A 16,981-nucleotide genomic window follows, 5' to 3' on the forward strand; every position below is an offset into this window, starting at 1 on the left:
GTTCATGCTGAATTTCAACACTGGAGTTAAGGTGATGGAAGGGGAGAAACTCACAGTGGGGTCTCTTACTGAGGAAATGCAGTTGCTTGCTTTTCCTTGTCTTTACCAGGAAAGTATTTCGTGTAATGATTCATCTGTAGTGATGTGCATCTTTTCCCTCACAAATTATGGGGCAGGTCTGTTTACTTCTATCCCTCAGAGAAGGATTCTGGGACAGTGAGTAATCTTCTGTAACTCACAGCAGTGATGTGGAGTGGAAATGTGCATTTATTTGTGTGGAATTAAAGAGGGCACAGATGTGTCCCCCCATTTTCTAGTTGCAGTAGTGCTTTGAAATTCCATTCTCTTCACCCTTGTTTTAAACGTTGCTTGTTGTAATAAGTTGAAGGGTTTCCTTCTAGATAAAACCCTTAGGTGTTTGGTTTTCTATATGCTCTCTAGTTTAAGGTTATTGAGACTTAATACCATTGCAACCTTTTAAGCTTCTAAGTGGCTTCCAGATAAAGGTGAAGGGGCTTATTTCAAAGGGAGATTTACGTGCAAGGTCTTGGCTGCATTGCTGAGGTTTTCTGACCACGAAACAGTCCAGAGGAAAGCTATTTGAACCCAAATTCTCTCTGAAAGAGAGGTGAGCAGACAGGTTGCTTCTGTAAAACCTCGTGTGGAACTGAAGTCAGAGCCCAAACTCACATCTTGGAGGTGCGAGGGATGATGGATAAGGGATATGGGCAGCCTGGTCTAGCTTTGAACTCTTGGGGGTGGGTGGGAGCAAGGAATTTCCACAGGTCCCGTTCAACCTACGTTGTTCCACAACTACCCAAAGACCAAAGTAAGGTCTACCAAGTCAGGTAGTCGTATAAGTCTGTGCTGCTACCTGGGTGCCAAAGCAATGGAGCTGTAAGAATAACTGCTAAGCTAGACCAAGGTGACCAGTAGCAGATCTTTGGGGATATCTGTCAAACGTGATGTCCAAGGGTTGTAGGTGTGAAGGTAGGACCTGACTGCCATAATGGAAGAAGATCCTGAGTTTTCCTGTTTTATCCTCTGTACCACTGCTGTAATGAGGATGAACCATTGAGAGATGTTACAGGAACCATGAAATGTCTCTCACTTGTGTGGTGTAGCTGCCACTGTAATTCTTTGGGATTCCCACTCCTAGGGCCTGTAGTGCATGTTAAAGCACTAAATGCCAGCCAGAGTGGTTGAAGAGTTTACACCTTCTTGTAATGAATCTTGCTTTCTGATTTGGAAAATCAGCTTGGCTCATTTGGAGTTGGATTCCATGCCTGTATTTTATATACGTGCCCCACAGATCAGGTCTTGGTGTTTCACTTGAGAATCCTATCAGTATGAACTGAGCTTTGTTTTTCTCTTTATAGATCTGCATATAGATCTGAAAGTGGCACTAGCCTGATTTTTTTTTTTTCTTTCTTGTTTATTTGTTTATTTTAAAGTTTTAAAGAAAATTCCAGTTGTGTGAATCTCCTGAGGAGAGGCTTCAGGTGGTTCCTACCACTGCTCTCTCTGTATCTAGGTGGTGTTTTACCCCCCCACCTCCCTTCCTCATTAGCAAATGGATGACCATTAAGGGCCAGTTAATCATTAGTACTTTTGCCCAGCTCCTCAATGAACAGTAGCTAAACACACAAGGATATTTAAAAAATGTGACTGTGGGCAATTTAATTTATTTTTTTATTAAGCATAACTGTCATTTAGCATTTCAGGGTAACTAGTTCAAAATATGATCCACCCTGCAAACAGATAAGTGGTTTTGCAGACTGAAATATGTAACGTACTGGTGCTGGTTGTTTCCTTCTGTTTACAAACAGCTTTAAATCTCTTTTTCCTTTTTTTTTTTTTTTTTTTTTTTTTTTTTTTAAGGACAGTGTGGGGGAGAGACTTTATAACTGATTACTTTTAGCAGATATACTCTTGTAACATTCAAATTACTTGCTCGTGATATAGGCTTTCTTTGGTTGTATGTTATGCTGTGACTGTCTTAAGAGCTTGTGGGAGAGGAAACAATTTCATGAAATGTCTACTGTGTGAAGTAATAGGATGTAGTTCAATTAATTTATTTGTTTTTTCTTTGCTTTGTAGAAGAAGAAGATGGTGTTTGGGAGAATGGACTTTCTTATGAATGTCGCACTCTGCTTTTCAAAGCTGTTCACAACCTGTTGGAGAGGTGTTTAATGAACAGGAACTTTGTGCGCATTGGGAAATGGTTTGTGAAGCCTTATGAGAAAGATGAAAAACCTATAAACAAAAGGTAGGATACTTTATTTTGCTTTATTAAAGAAGTTGTCGAGTTTGTTTAAGCTTTACGCTAGAAGAAACGTTTAATTAAGAGCACTCTATTTATGGCTTGCTTGGGATCCTGAATCTCTGATCTTTCTTGTTGTTCTGCCTTTTGGGAGTTCTTCAAAAACTTTCTTATGAAGAAATGCAGTAATACTGAAGATAATAACCTGTCTCTTCTGTATTGGACACCATGGCTAAGAAGGGTTGTAAAAGAAGCAATAGTCTTTTAGGAATGAAGAAGAGGACAGCTGCTGTGAAGCTACCAGTATAATGCCCAGGACTAATTCTAACTGTAAATAGCACTTGTTGTTTGAGGAAGTGGAATCTAGAGAGCCATTTACAGGCATTGCATACAGAGGATTTTGGGAAGAGAGTTTGTTAGCTCCTGTCCAGAAAGAAAGTTGCATCTGGGGACATTACTGGTAGAGGAATACATATGGCCTCCTCACTGGGGGGAGGAGGGTAAGGAGCAAATTTCTGATCTAGACTGGAAGAACTTCTCGTGGTTCTAACGTGGTTTGACACGGTCTATGTTGCCTAGCAATAAGTAATGAAATGAATAAAAACTAGGTTATCTGGAACAAGTGTAATCTCTGTTCCCAAATCAGCTTTTAAAATCCAAAGTAATTTAAAGCTTAGAGAATGGTGGTGGGTTTTCTTATTTGTTTTTATCTGTGGTTGTTGTTGTTGTTGTTTGTTTTTAATGCATGTGTTAAATCTTGCATTTAGAATATTTGGAGATTGGTGGCTCTACTTCTTGGATGTCGGCTTGGTCTTTGTTGGCATCTTCTGCAGTAAATTTAAACCTCAAGGAAATCTAGAACTGTTTTGCAGCAGAAGCACATGTTTGTGTGTGTTTCTAGCAGTTGTGGACTGCTGCTTTTAATTTATGGGTAAACTTGTCCTTTTAGTTCCAGGCATCCCTTTGTCCCCTCTAGTAAGGGAAAGATATTTCCTTCTGGAATGTCCTTGTCCACCCATTTCTTCTCTCTACTGGTGCCATAAATCAATAATAAAGAGTTTACTTTTACCTCTTTAGACTGATACTGTCTTGGCACACTCTGGGCTTTCCTCAGTTGAGGAACTAGTTTTCCAAATTGCTGTTTGAAACCAGCATTCATTATGTCATGGCATCTCTTGGAGTAATTCTATAAAGCTCTCTGCAGCAGCTGGAAAAGCTGATGAAAGCTTTTAAAATAAAATAGCAGCATTTGTTTAATTTGGAAACTGATTCTTTTTTTAAGAAGCTCAGAAGGTCAGCATGCTTGATGAGAATAACTGGAGGAATTGTGAGCTTACCCACAACACCACTTCACCATAAGTAGTTCAGAACTGCTGGAAAAATAGAGGGAAAGTTTTATTGCAGAGAAATCTGTGTTTTTTTTTTTACCAGATACCTCAACCACTTGATATTCTGAGTAGTGGTTTGTATGAAATAAACCACTAAAGTGAGGGGAGTAATTAACAGATGTGCATATTTTGCTCATCCCTTCTAGGAATGCCTTAATTTTGTTAGGTTGTTCAGAGGTATCTGCTGAGGCTTCTGTTGATCCAACAGATGCACTTATTTTAATAAACATAACACTCTTTTTGAAGCTGTATTTTTCTTTTTTTTGCATTTTCTCCATTTTTCTAGTAATAAGAATAGCAACTCATAAATTCATAACACTGATTTCAAAAGCGTGTCATACTCACTTCTTGAATAGAATAGAGTCCTTTCTCAGAAGACTACTTCTTCCTATATGCATGTATTTCCCTCTGACACAGCAGTATTCCTCCTGTGTGGAGGTGGGCATGGATGAACGTGGCAGGTACTGCACGTGTCATGGACAATAAAGCATTTCTATTCAGGAGGGTTGTGACTGCTTCTCTATTCTGCTTGTGTGCATTCACTGCTTATCTCATTATTAAGAATGCAAAAAGTTACCTGGTGATGACGTTGGTATATTTTTATTCCTCCGTTCGGTCCTAGAAAATATGGAATAATGGGAGAAATACAAGAGAAAGGATGAGATGAGGGAGGATTTTCCCTGCTCTGTAGAGTCGGTGAATGAACACTGCTTTGCTTCATTTCAGCCCTTGTTGCTGTTATCTTTAGTGGCTGCTTTCATCCTCTGTGCTTTGTGTTCTGTGGGACTGTGCTTTGCACTGACTTTCAGAAACACTGAGTACAGAATCAGTGTGCCTATATAATTTAGAGATGCCTATTATCCTGGGTATGAAATCTGCTACCAGTCTGCTTCAGATCGGAGTTTATGCTACCCTGTACTTTGGGATGTGGCTAGTTACTATGTAGATTGGATTTCTGCGTATTATAACTACAGATTTAGATAAGATTTGTTGTTCTTGTAGACATTCTTAAAAGACTTTGATTAGAGACTGAATAGTGGATGCTCTTGGCTGCGAAGGTAACTGGCTAACTTCAGTGTGCTGGAGCTAGAGCTGGTTGTGTAGAACCCTAGTCCCACTTCTTCTTCACTTTATTTCTCTTTGAACCATGTACAGATAGACCTCTTTTTTTTTTTTTCCACATATGATCGTTCCCACCTGAATTTTGAGGTTTTGTTACCCAGTGTCCCAGGCTGTGACTTGGAGGTTGTGGTGGGATGGGGGGGGGGAAAAAAAAAAGTTTCTGGTGAAGCAAAAAAGTCAAATGTTTGCATTACGGGGTCACAAGCTGCAGGTTGACAGGGCTGCAAGGCAATCACCATGAGCTGCTCTTCCCTCCTCCCCCTGCTTCCCCCCAGTCTAAAACCAGCACTGGGAAAAGTGAGACAGTCATGTATTTGGTGAAATTGGATCTGCCAGTGCAAGTCACGATTGCCATGCCTGAGGAAACTGTTGGAGGTTTTTGAGCGTGTTGGTTCCACTGCTGTTTATAGAGACAGCGGAATGGAGTGGCTGACTCCATAAAGTGGCTGTGTGTATGGTGATTGTTTTTTGGTTTTTCTTTTTTTTTTTCTTTGTTGCTGCTCTTAATACGTAAGGAAGCAATTTCCAAAACGTTCAGGAATGGGTGATGGGAGTTATAGGGGTAACAGTAGGATAAAAGACTGAAGTGAAGGTTTTGTTAATAGCCCTAGTTGTAACCAAGTGGGGAAAAAATTGCTGCAGTGTTTGTCACATCCTTTCTCAGTAACTTATTGAGCTTTTGTAATCTACCTTTAAGGTGACCACACATTAAATTACAGAGTTTGACAAATAAACACATCTTTCTCTTTTCTCCTTTCCAACCTGTTGTGTTGTTACTGTCACGTTCAGAAATAACTGTGTAGGTTTTATTCAAAACTCCACGCTTAAAGAATATGAGACAGGGTCTGTGATCTGCTGCATCCAGCTCTGCCTTTTCTGGTTGGACTGCTGAAGTACCAACCTTTGGATGAGGCTTTTCCTCCTGCCAGCTGGAGGATAAAATAGTGGCACATACCTAGCATAAATATTATTAGGAAACTTGTCAGAGTAAATGCTATTCTAGGCAGAAGTCCTTAATGAAGATAAATCTGACACTCCTACTGAAAAGTATGAAGGGCCTATGTGGAGCTCATCTGCTGAAGTTTTTTAGGTAATAAGTAAAACTTGCTAAATTTTAACATAATTGGAACACCAGTAAGCAAATAATTGAGCAATACTGATTTGGTGGGATTCCTTTTAAATAGTAAACGAGTTGATCTGTTCGTGTGGAGGGGGGGAAAAAAAAAGCCCACAAACACAACACTCCCACCACTTGGAAAAGCATAAGCGATAAGCTTATCATAGCTTACAAAATAAAACTTGCTGCACAAGTTTCACAAGTTGTGCTGTTCGACCTTAGCCTGGGTAAGGGATTATATAATGCAAGTACAGAGCTTCCAGGGAAACGACTGCTGAGAAATATTCCTTGTGTGTGTTGGTGTGTGTCTGTATTTTGTGTACGTGTTTGTATACGCGCACGTGCTTTTTTCCTCTGCCTTATCTTACCAAGAGGAAAAGGTAAAACCAGCCACAGTGGACGTCTTTCATGAGTGTGTTGGCAGTTGTGCAGTCCCAAATGCCCACGGCTTGTGCAGGGGAGCAGTTTTTTAATTGGGACATAGCAATTGCTGCCTTCTTTGGGAATGCTGGTAATGTAACACAGTTACTCAAAGCAATTGGCTGTTGTCTGTTTGGCCTTTGCTGCCCTTAGGACAAAGGGATCGCAGTGCTTCAGCCCAGGTTCCTGCCACGTTCCCCTCTTTGGTGTCTTTCCTGTTTTCTGTGGGGACTTCTTTCAGTAGCAGTGAAATAGTTCTTCTTGCTTCCTCGAGGAGGATGCTCCAAATTACTATTAATAATAATTCGTTTCGGGAGCAGGATGAGGAGATTTCTGAGTGCTAAAACTCAGATCTTGTTCATACTTGAGAATTAACAGAACTGTGATTATGTACAGTTATAACTATATAAATACAATAACCTGTACTCATGGGTTACCTTTATTTCTGTATATTTAACTTGAAGCCTTAATACCTGAAGTGAAGTGGCTCTTCTTTGCTACTACTGGAGCATTTTCTGCCATCTTTTAAGTCTGCTCAACTCTTTTTGCTGTGTAAATTTCCTTCCTATGTTAATCTTCAAATCAAACAAAGTCAACATTTTTTTTTTTTACAACAGCTCTAATGAGGCTGTTCTGGCATCGTGTACCGGCAGGAGAGCAGGTGATGTTTTTCCTTTTACTGTAGACAGCTGGAATTGAGAGCTGCTGTAAGTAGGACAGTGCAGGATAAACAGCAGGAGCTGAGAGCATTGATCACATGATTGTCTCTTTGGAATATTGGGTTGCTACAGAGACTACAAGCAGACAAATTTAGCACTTTACATCAGAAAGCAGTTTTCTCTTATTTGGCTTAAGTTACAATGCTAGTTTGGCTCATCAGGAAAAACTGGTAGCAATATGGCTCTCGGTTTTCAGCTTTCAACAATAAACTCCTATTTATTTGTTCACTGAGCAGTAAGGTAACACAAAAGCCATACAGATCCATCAGGTTTTGTCAAACGAAAATTTTACAATGCATTTCAGTTTTCTGCTTGGAAAAATCTGGCTTAACAAGATGGTCTCTAAAGGTTTCAGAATGGGGCTGAGCAATTCACTGAAAGCTGTTGCTTTGATATAGCGTAAAATCTGGTTGTTATCTGTTTTCCAAATAAATTCTATATTCCTTATAGCACATATATATTATTTCCTTGTGAAAGCACGAGTTGAGATAATTGAGATTTGCATCCTGAATAATGCAAGGATGCTAAAATGTAAGGTAGCAGCTTTGTTAGTCTCATCTAAGTTCTGAAGCACAAACCAGGTATTTTCTTTCTAAATATTACTTATAATTGTTCTACCTGGAGAAATATGCCTATGTTTTATGTGCATATACATATCTAAAGTTCCTCTTGCATTCTGAAAGAATCAGCTTTGCTTCTATGATTTTATCAGTGTATAAAAAAGTAGTTTTTTTTGTTTCAACCCTTTTTACAGGGGTGAAGCTCAGCTCATTAATAATGTAATTAATAACTAAATGTAGAAGTCTTTAGGGTGGCTATGACTTATTCTGTGATGAGTGAGTTACTACATTAGTATTTGTTGTAGATTACACGGCTGGCTTATGGAATAAATAAATTGATCTATCTTAACTTCTAGCTAACATCAAAATGTCCTCAGCTATGTGAAAAATATTTTGGAGAGCCTTTGACAGCAGTCATTAGTGATGTGCTTTGAACTGGAAGTTTTTCTGCTTAGCTATTAGCTATGTTTTTTGCTTTGTGTTATCATCAAAATCAGCTTTCTGCTATATTTACCTTCATGACCATAGGGAGTTACTTGGAGACGCTTAGCAAGACGTGTGCTGTGCCATCTTTGTGTCAGTAGTTGGAGAAGCATCTGTGTTTTGAGATACTATTACTTCATGTTAAGAAACAGAATATGTAACTTGCTAGGAAAATGTAGATGTGCATTTGTTTAGAGTTCCTTGAGCTTTCACATTGGGGATATTAGTGCCATTGTGTCTGCTTGAAGTGCAGACCCTGTGATAGGGGCTGATGCAAACCCTGATGTTATGGGGAAACTTGTAGCCAAGGGCAAGAAAGGCCTGTTTGTGAACTTGATTAATGATGATTCCAGCTCTTACATAGCAGCATGACTTTCTGTGATAATGAGTATGTATGTTAGCATGTTCTTCCTGCAGAACATATCTTCTGTGTCCCTCATCCCCCAGCATTTAAACAACCAAGCAAAAAATAGCCCCCCAAAATAAACAACAACAAAGAAAGCTCCTAGAGTGTTCCATGATTGAGATAGACAGGTACACAGACTTATGATTTTTTCATTTCTTAAGTAATAAAACAAAGCAAAAACCCACAACCACCACATATTTTTCATGTTTTTTTTTAATGCTGATTTAATAGAACAATCTAATTTTAGTATTTTAATTACATTCATGTTTTGCTTATTACAGCAAATGCATATTTAATTTCCTGTTCCTTTCTAGTGTGAATGAAGGTTTTGGAGTCTCCTAATTCAGGATTATGGCCTGGTGAGCAGGAATTGAAGACTCCACACTTAAAATAGCAGTGAAGGTGTGAATGTGGCAGCATGGGAAGCTGCTCTGCATCAGTGCATGACGGGTTATTCCTGGAAGATGGATATATTCCCCAAGAACTATTTTGAGCAAGCAGTCACAAAGGCAGGGTGGTAGGTGGGTTGTGTTGAGGGAGTAGCTCCTGTTGTGTTCAGTGAGCCCAGACATCCTCAGGTGGCTCAGCAGCTTTGCTCCTTCTCCACAATGAAAAGCCTGAAGTGCTGCCTGATGGATAACAGAAGGCAGAGCAGAGATCAGAGTACAGTGGTAGTGCAGGTTGAGCATGTGCTCAGGTACACAATTCCTCCAGACTTGCTCTTTGGCATTTGTTTTGTTTTCTGTTCTACCCTGGCTGCTGCTGTGTTGTTTTTCAATGAAGTTAAAGAGGGAAAAACACAAACAACAGGAAACTAACCTAAAAGCCCCAACAAAAACAAGCAGGCTAACCAAAAACCGAATAACTGAATATGAAAGGATTTTCTTTCAGAAATATTTGGTTACTTAATTCACCATAGAAAGCAACTGTTATCTTTTTAAATAGAAACTTCTTGATACTGAAGTTTATTTAAATAACATACCACCCGTGGTTGGCTGTGATGAGGAATAACTGCTGGGAGATGCTTTCATTGAGGCAGGTAGAATGCATTGGCTGGGAGTTCCCTGGGCAGTTGCTGCTGTGGACCGTTGTCAGCCAGTCACAGTGCAATGATTTGTGGTCAAAACAGCCTGAAATTTCGGATTGTTGGCCACTACATACTGATTTTTAGCAAACATAACAGAAACAGTGAAGCATATTAATAGGATATTAACTCTATCTGGTGTGTTTGTGCTCCTGAATGAACTGTTCTTCCCAACTGAAAAGTAATTGTGTAAGTCGTTAGTTCTGGGAGAGTAATTCTAGCTTTGCAGTGTTCGTTTTCCTCATCTACAAAATGGGAATAGAAAAATACATAGTGAGAATATGGTGGGTATTTTGGTAGGCTGGAAGCAGTCTGGCATGGTCAGCTACTTGGTTCAGCCCCGAAGTAATTTAGAAAGGCAATCTAGGAAGAAAAGTGATGGTAGTTATAAAAACAAAAGCATTCACACTTTCAGTGGAAACGTTTGGATGCTTTCTTGAATTTAACGTCAAATGTGCTGTAAGTTTTTTGTTATTGTTGTTTTAGTTGGAGACTTTCTCATTGCTTTTGATGTTGTTGCAGTCTCCTTGCTTTCAGCACAGTGCTGACTTGATGTAATCCACTGACGTGTGGATTAGGGAAGTTCTGGTGCAGCTGATGTGTGTGAAGCATTTTGAAGATATATAACTACAGGAGTACTAACATGGAGAGATAAAATCCAGACCCAATTATCTTTCTGTCAAGGAGATACATTCATATTTGCTAATGGAGACGCAAAAGCATGTATGTGCACTTCTTTTGTGTGCTTTCCCCTCTTTTCCTTCTCTTACAAGGGTGGAAGTGGAAATTTATTGAAATTGTCCACATGAATTTCAGTTGCTTTTTGCATAATCTTCCATCTCTGAAGGATTTTGTTTTTTTCATTCATCAGGAATGCTCATTCTGATGATGTTTTTATAATTCACTGACCAGTTACCAGTTTTAAAGACTGGATGATAAGTATTAACCTTCTATGGTTAGGACTTCCCTGTAATTGTCTTGATGTTCAGGGTTGGGCAAGAAGATGAGATATTTGGGCAGAATCAGGGTTTTGTTTCAGAACTTTATTTAAAATTCTGTGCACTACTCTTACATATGCACATGTGGCAAGGCATGATCATAGTGTAAACCTAACAGACACCAAGTGGGCTCTGAACAGGAGCTTTAAGACAAGCTTCTGGTGTGGGGAAGGGATGTCTGTCTGCACCTCAAGGATTGTCCTCTGCACATACAACAAGTTCTGAGCACTGTGGTACAGGTGTTCTCTATATTGCAGTCATGAGATGCTCTGCACAGGCTATCTAGTGATCTTTTGAGCTACTTTAAGAGACAAACAAGCCTGCAGATAGAAGCGTAGGATGAACTCTGTATTGATGGGCAGGAAACCACCAATTTTCTCACTGTTCTTGTGTGCTTGACTAAATTGTAAAGGCAATTTGCCTATTTACCCTTAAGTGAAATGCTTTTTGACCAATTAAGTGGACTTGCTAATTACTGTGCTTTTTTTGTTTGATTAGGATTTTTGGCTGCAATGTGAGTCGCTGAGAACAGGAGAGGAATTTAGAGAAATAGTGGGATCTTTTTAATAGCTTTTGGAAGGGTTTGAGGAGAGTCCTCTGGAGCTGAGGTTGAGACAGCAGTGAATCTCTGGAAATGCAGAGAACTGGAGAATGTGCAAATGTGTTAAAAACCTTAACAAAAAGCAAGCATGCTTGGAGTATCTTGTTTAGTCTGTAAAATGGAGTACGTAGGGACTGCTGGTAACAGAGCTCTGGTTCTGTGTTTCCTACCACCATTTCTCCACCCCCTTACAAAGACTTACAAAGAGTTTCAGTATGTTTCTGGCTTTATTATTGTATTTCTTGTGACTTTTTTTGCAAGCACCAGTATTCCCTACAGCTTTGTAATATCAGAGTACCAACAATGTTACATGTGAAGAAAGGGTTTCTGAGCGTGACTAGTTAGGACAAAAATTAATGTGGTGTTTGAGTACGTGAAGTGTTAGTTCTACTCTTCACTTTAGCCTTTAGATAAGAAGATTTGTGTTTTCAGGAGATACCGTGTGGAAATCTTTCCCTTAGCTCATGTTTAAGGAGCAGTATTTCACTGTATTTCTACTACGTAGCAGTTTTATTCTGTTGTGCATGAAATGACGTCACTGCAGATACGGAGGCAAAAATCAAAGGTGATGTGCATAGCTTTCATTTCATGTTTAGACTATTCACTAATTCAGGTTACAGATTGATGTTCAGGTTTGCAAGAATCAGTTGTAGCATAGTGGGTCTGCTTTCCTCCCATACAAACAGCTTGCTTGCAGCTTTCATGCCAAAGCAGTTTGAATGATGTTGGTAACAACAATGGCTACTGTCTTACTAATGAAATTTTGATGGTAACTTCCCACCTGCTGAATGTGGGGAGGAATTCCTTTTTTTTCTTTTACTATTTAAAAAATTCTTGGTTTGTTTTATGTGGCTTTTGCATGATGACCTTGAATTTTTCCTTCTATTTAGGTATGGTTTTGCAGCATAATGAATTGACATGCTTCTGTTATCATGCTGATGCTTCTCTTTGTCTTGGTTTATCTGAATTCTCTCAGATAATAGTACAGATGTCTGCTCTTTATCTGTGTAACAATGTAGAGCTAACTAGAGACATAGCTTAATCCCATTTAAAGTGTATTTAAAGAATATGTGCTTTTATTTTTAACTCTTCCTCATGTATGCTAAGCTTCTGAATTGGTATCTGTCACTTGGGACCAACAACACTATCCACTATTTCAGTTTAAACCACCCAATATTTTGAAAGTAGAATTCAACTGGACAAGATCAGTCTTCAACTATTTGCATAAGGATTAAAGTTTAATGAGATTTCTATATAGGAATTCGGTGGTGTTTGATAACCATGTGGATTGGCTTGAACTTGAAATCATCAAGATGATGCTGAGCTCCAGCACCACAGGATTTTGTCAACTATCTTTATTGGGATTCCTGGGCAGCTTTTCATCTGCAGGGAGTAGGTTGTCCTGAGCTGGATTACTGAAGCAATTATGCTAAGTAGTTGTCAATGAATAGTGAGAATTCATTTGTATGGCTGGATCCTGGCTCTTTTTGTTCTTTAAAAATAAAAGAAATAAAACTTGAAGGGCAGGTCAGCATACTGTCACAGGTTTGATGCACCTTGAAAATGGTTGTGGTGCAGTCAAGGCAAACTCCCATAGAGGTTTCTGTTGGTTCACTTCATGGCCTGCAGCTTTCAGTTACTGTAATAAAAAAAAAAAAATCTGTGCTTCACTTGCTCTTCCTCCTCAAACAGTTTGTGGGTTTTCTCATCCTTGAAGAGTTTTAGGTCCCTAAATTTAATTTGTTGATAGTCAGAGTTGTGTGTTTTACACGACAGTGGTCTTGTTGCAGTGCCCATCCTGGTGGCTGCTCTTTGGGGTGTGGATCAGTAAACCAGTTTATCTCTGGTGACATAGATAGAACAGGCTGTGCTAGTTTCAGAAATATTTTTCCCCATACAGCTTAGTCTCTTACCATCTACCTCCTGCTGGAGGAAATGCCTTGGCAATGACACTCGTGTATCTGGTAACCACGCCTGTGCAGGTTTTATTTTAATAGGGATACTTCAGTTCTTCCATGACCTGGGGACTTTTTTATTCAATCGACAGAACCTAATTTTATTTTTGGGGCAAAAGGTGATGTTGCATTCATACAGTCTTTTTAGGGTATGTTCATGAAGTGTCTTTCTGTTTGACCTTGCAAAAACGCACTGCCATCTGCTATTTTGACTCGCTTCATTTAGTCTGTTTCCCTTGACCTGTATCTTTTCTTTTCCTGAGACTGAGCAGGTGTTTGATGCTGCCCTCCTTAAAGAGAAAGATTTATTTTCTGATCAGTAGTTTATGAAGGATTTTTTTAATCTTCTCCTTGACTTTCATCCTTCTATTGCTGAAATGTTGGCCCTAATCTGATGTCCTATGTGAACAGCATCTTCTTGCTTTTAACACCTGTCTTCCTCTGAGCATCTATTGGTCTGTCACACACTTGAGATAACTTATAGCTATAGAACTTAAATTGTCATGAATATATATATATATATAAGTGATTTTTCAGATGTAACTGTACACTTAGATGCACTATTTCTGCAACTTGCTCACTGGGTTCTGCTTTTCTTTCCCTCCCAATCTTTGCCTGCCATTTAATTAAAATATATATAAATGTTAAAATATAAATTCTGCTGACTGAATCTGTGGCAAGAGGACTAGATACGACCTCATTAAAATTAATGAATGTTCAGAAATACGTTTGCAGCTTTTAAATAAATACACTATACAAATATTGTCAGAGTTTACTTTTAATTGATTTGCAAAAAGCAGAGTTTAAATTTCTCCCAGAAATCAAAATATGAAGTCTCAATCTGAAGAGACTGAAGACTTAGCATCTCCTGTTTGATCAATCTTCCTGATTGATCTTTGGTTTTATCTTCAAACTGAAATACTTTGTAAGTACTTCAAGGAATGTGTATTTAGCATTTCCTTGTTATTCAGATAGAATGGATTTTTTTTTTTTAGTGCTAATTAAGTAAGACTTCTGGAATGAAATTCTTTCAAATTAGTGAAAAAACTTATCAACCTACTGTTTTAAGATATATGTATATATATGCATATATACACATACACACACTTAAGATTTGTTTTTTTCTCTCCCCAGCGAGCACTTGTCCTGCTCATTCACCTTCTTCTTACATGGGGATAGTAATGTTTGCACCAGTGTGGAGATCAGTCAGCATCAACCTGTGTACCTGCTTAGTGAAGAACACCTCACCCTTGCCCAGCAGTCTAACAGCCCTTTCCAAGGTAGGTTTTCCTTATCGCTAATGTCTGTTGAAATAAATCAGTCCTTTGAGTTGTTCAGAATGAGGATTTCTGATAGACATGTTACATGTTGTGTTTTACTCCAATGTCTGCTGTATTGACACAGCTAGTTAAGTCATTTGGTCTATCTCAGATCTTCTGCAGGTGGATGATTTCCATATTCTCTTCTGGCATGTTGCCCAATAATGTGATTTTATGGCACAGTAAATTTAATTTCCAAGTACTGTCCTATTGGTCACTCGAATGTTTGGCTTTCTCAACATACTTTATAACCCCCACCTACCTTCCTTGACTCTTATTTTAGAAGTCCATTTCTGCCCTGACTTAAGTGATCTATTCACTCCCCTTCCCCCTTTTTATTTGGCTCTCCCTTGCCTGTAAATTCCTTTGGTTCCACCAGCAGATGCAGGCTATGCTCTCGAAGACAAAGGAGCGATGGGGCCTGAGTCTGGTTAGTGGGCTGTTTGATCATTCCCTGTGCTAGACACACTTATGTTGGCTACAGAAATCACTTCTCCTGCATGACCATGTGCTGCCCTTGTTTATTAATGCTCATTGTCCCAACTTGCTTTCTTTGAATGCGATTTAACAGCAGCTGTGCTTTCCTAATATGGACAAGACTAAACATGAAACAGATTACTTCCTTCTATACATGTGGCATTGTTGTAACAGTACCCAGCAGAACAAAAGGATGGGGAAACACCTTAACTCTGTCAGAATTTGAGATGGTCCTCTTTATCCCACCTGTGCATTGCAGAGTCTTTGCTGGTCAAGATCAAAACTTGATTGCTGCTTGTTTAAACAGATTAATTTGTAATTGTGGTAACTTGATTCTTACAGTACATGTACATTTAACAGTGCACACACATTGCCCACAACTTGTGCCGTGTAGTAAATTGTGATCAGGTTGCATTCTGACTTGCCAGTGGTAAGTTGTTAATTTGGTGTGGCTGAAATAACACTAATGCTGTTTTAATGGGCAAGTGCAAATTTTGGTTAGATACAATCTAATTTATTTCTGTTTATCTTTTTAGTTATTCTAAGTCCCTTTGGATTAAATGGCACACTCACAGGGCAGTCATTCAAGCTCTCTGATTCATCTACAAAAAAGCTTATTGGTGAATGGAAACAATTCTATCCTGTCACTTCGAATTTGAAGGAGGGATCTGAGGAAAAACAAGAAGATATGGATTGGGAGGATGATTCTTTAGCTGCTGTTGAAGTCCTTGTTGGTATGTCCTCTTACAACCTTTTAATTACTGAAATTAACACGTTAGGTTTGAAATGGGGTCACGTTTGCATTCAGAGCTTTTATTCTTTTGCAACTTTTTGTGACCATTTTGCTCTTCCAGTTTATTCTCAGGCCTGTCTAAAATGAATGGTTACTTAAGTTGGGTTCTGCAGACCTACTGGGTGAGGAGTTTTAGTTTGTGCCCTTAGAAGTGAAACTGTTGATTTTATATTATAAACAAAACAAACAAACACAAACAAACAAACCACTAGACTATCACTGTTGGCATCTGAGATGCATCAAAAGCATGTTGTGCTGTTTCAGAATCTGTGCAAATTCAAACAGAACAGACATGCCTTTCAGGGATTTCTTCAAAACCACAATCCTAAAGAACTTAATGTACTCAAGCACTGCATTTATCTGCTGCTGTTCCTAAAGTGTAAGCTCCTGGGACACAGTAGTTTGTTTGTCTGCGGTGGGCTATTGACCTTTGATTTGCCAACTAATGTAATCATTTCTCTGTAATATGTGCTACAAGCTTGTATTGCTGTGGTAGCTGGAGACTTATGTTGATGGGGGTAGGAATCTTGTCAGTTTAATATTATATTTTAAAAATGTTGTCTTCAGTTTTCTTTATAAATAAAAAAAAAAGATAAACGCAAGTAGTTGTATGCATGTAACAGGGTTTTCTCCAGCTACACAAAAAAAACCCCTTTTTTATTCACTCACCTAAATCTTCCATATAATAAAGCAAAGCATAAAGTAATGATGATAGACTATTTGTGCAAGGTAGGTAAATTTAAGAGCAACTGGTAAGGTGATCCTTCTGTTGGCTATCTTAAGTGTAAGTTGTTGGTGAACAACTGTAAAACAGGCCTGTTTTGTTTATTTTTTTCTTTTTCCTTATTAGCTGGTGTGCGAATGGTGTATCCAGCGTGCTTCGTCCTAGTTCCCCAAACAGACATCCCTGCTCCTAGCACTGTTGGGACGTCTCACTGTTCAACTACTTGCTTGGGTGTCCACCAAGTGCCTGCTTCCACACGAGATCCTGCCATGTCCTCAGTAACTCTGACTCCTCCAACATCCCCCGAGGAAGTTCAAACAGGTACAGATGCAACTAGCTTCTTGTGGATGTTCTGATGGCTTCTTCTTTAGGTCAAGCTTTTGTACCTGATGCTGTGTAGTCTGGTACTTTCCTCCTCTGTGTGTGTGGTGTGTATCTAAGCATTTTGGAGCAGTTTTATAAACATCGTTGTGTAGCTCAGAAGTTGGCAAGATGGCATTCAGCCTTTTCATAGTCCTAGAACGTTTCCTTGTAATTGAGATTCCAGTAGGC

At 39.0% G+C, this 16,981-nt stretch overlaps 1 protein-coding gene across 3 annotated transcripts in view; it reads left to right on the plus strand.

Moving 5' to 3' along the window:
* The window catches only part of MED13 (mediator complex subunit 13), a 50,783-nt gene that overhangs the window by 10,549 nt on the left and 23,253 nt on the right, over window positions 1-16,981 (plus strand). Inside the window, exons 3-7 of one of the 3 annotated variants that reach the window (XM_085240859.1) lie at window positions 2,101-2,269; window positions 14,251-14,396; window positions 14,815-14,865; window positions 15,449-15,646; window positions 16,556-16,750. In XM_085240859.1, the coding sequence (XP_085096985.1) occupies window positions 2,101-2,269; window positions 14,251-14,396; window positions 14,815-14,865; window positions 15,449-15,646; window positions 16,556-16,750 (759 nt within the window). The remainder of the gene's footprint in view (window positions 1-2,100; window positions 2,270-14,250; window positions 14,397-14,814; window positions 14,866-15,448; window positions 15,647-16,555; window positions 16,751-16,981) is intronic. The other 2 variants (XM_085240860.1, XM_085240861.1) reach the window with 2 other exon arrangements.

Source organism: Meleagris gallopavo, chromosome 21, assembly GCF_905368555.1.
Source record: "Meleagris gallopavo chromosome 21, MGAL_WU_HG_1.1, whole genome shotgun sequence".
Taxonomy (NCBI): domain Eukaryota; kingdom Metazoa; phylum Chordata; class Aves; order Galliformes; family Phasianidae; genus Meleagris; species Meleagris gallopavo.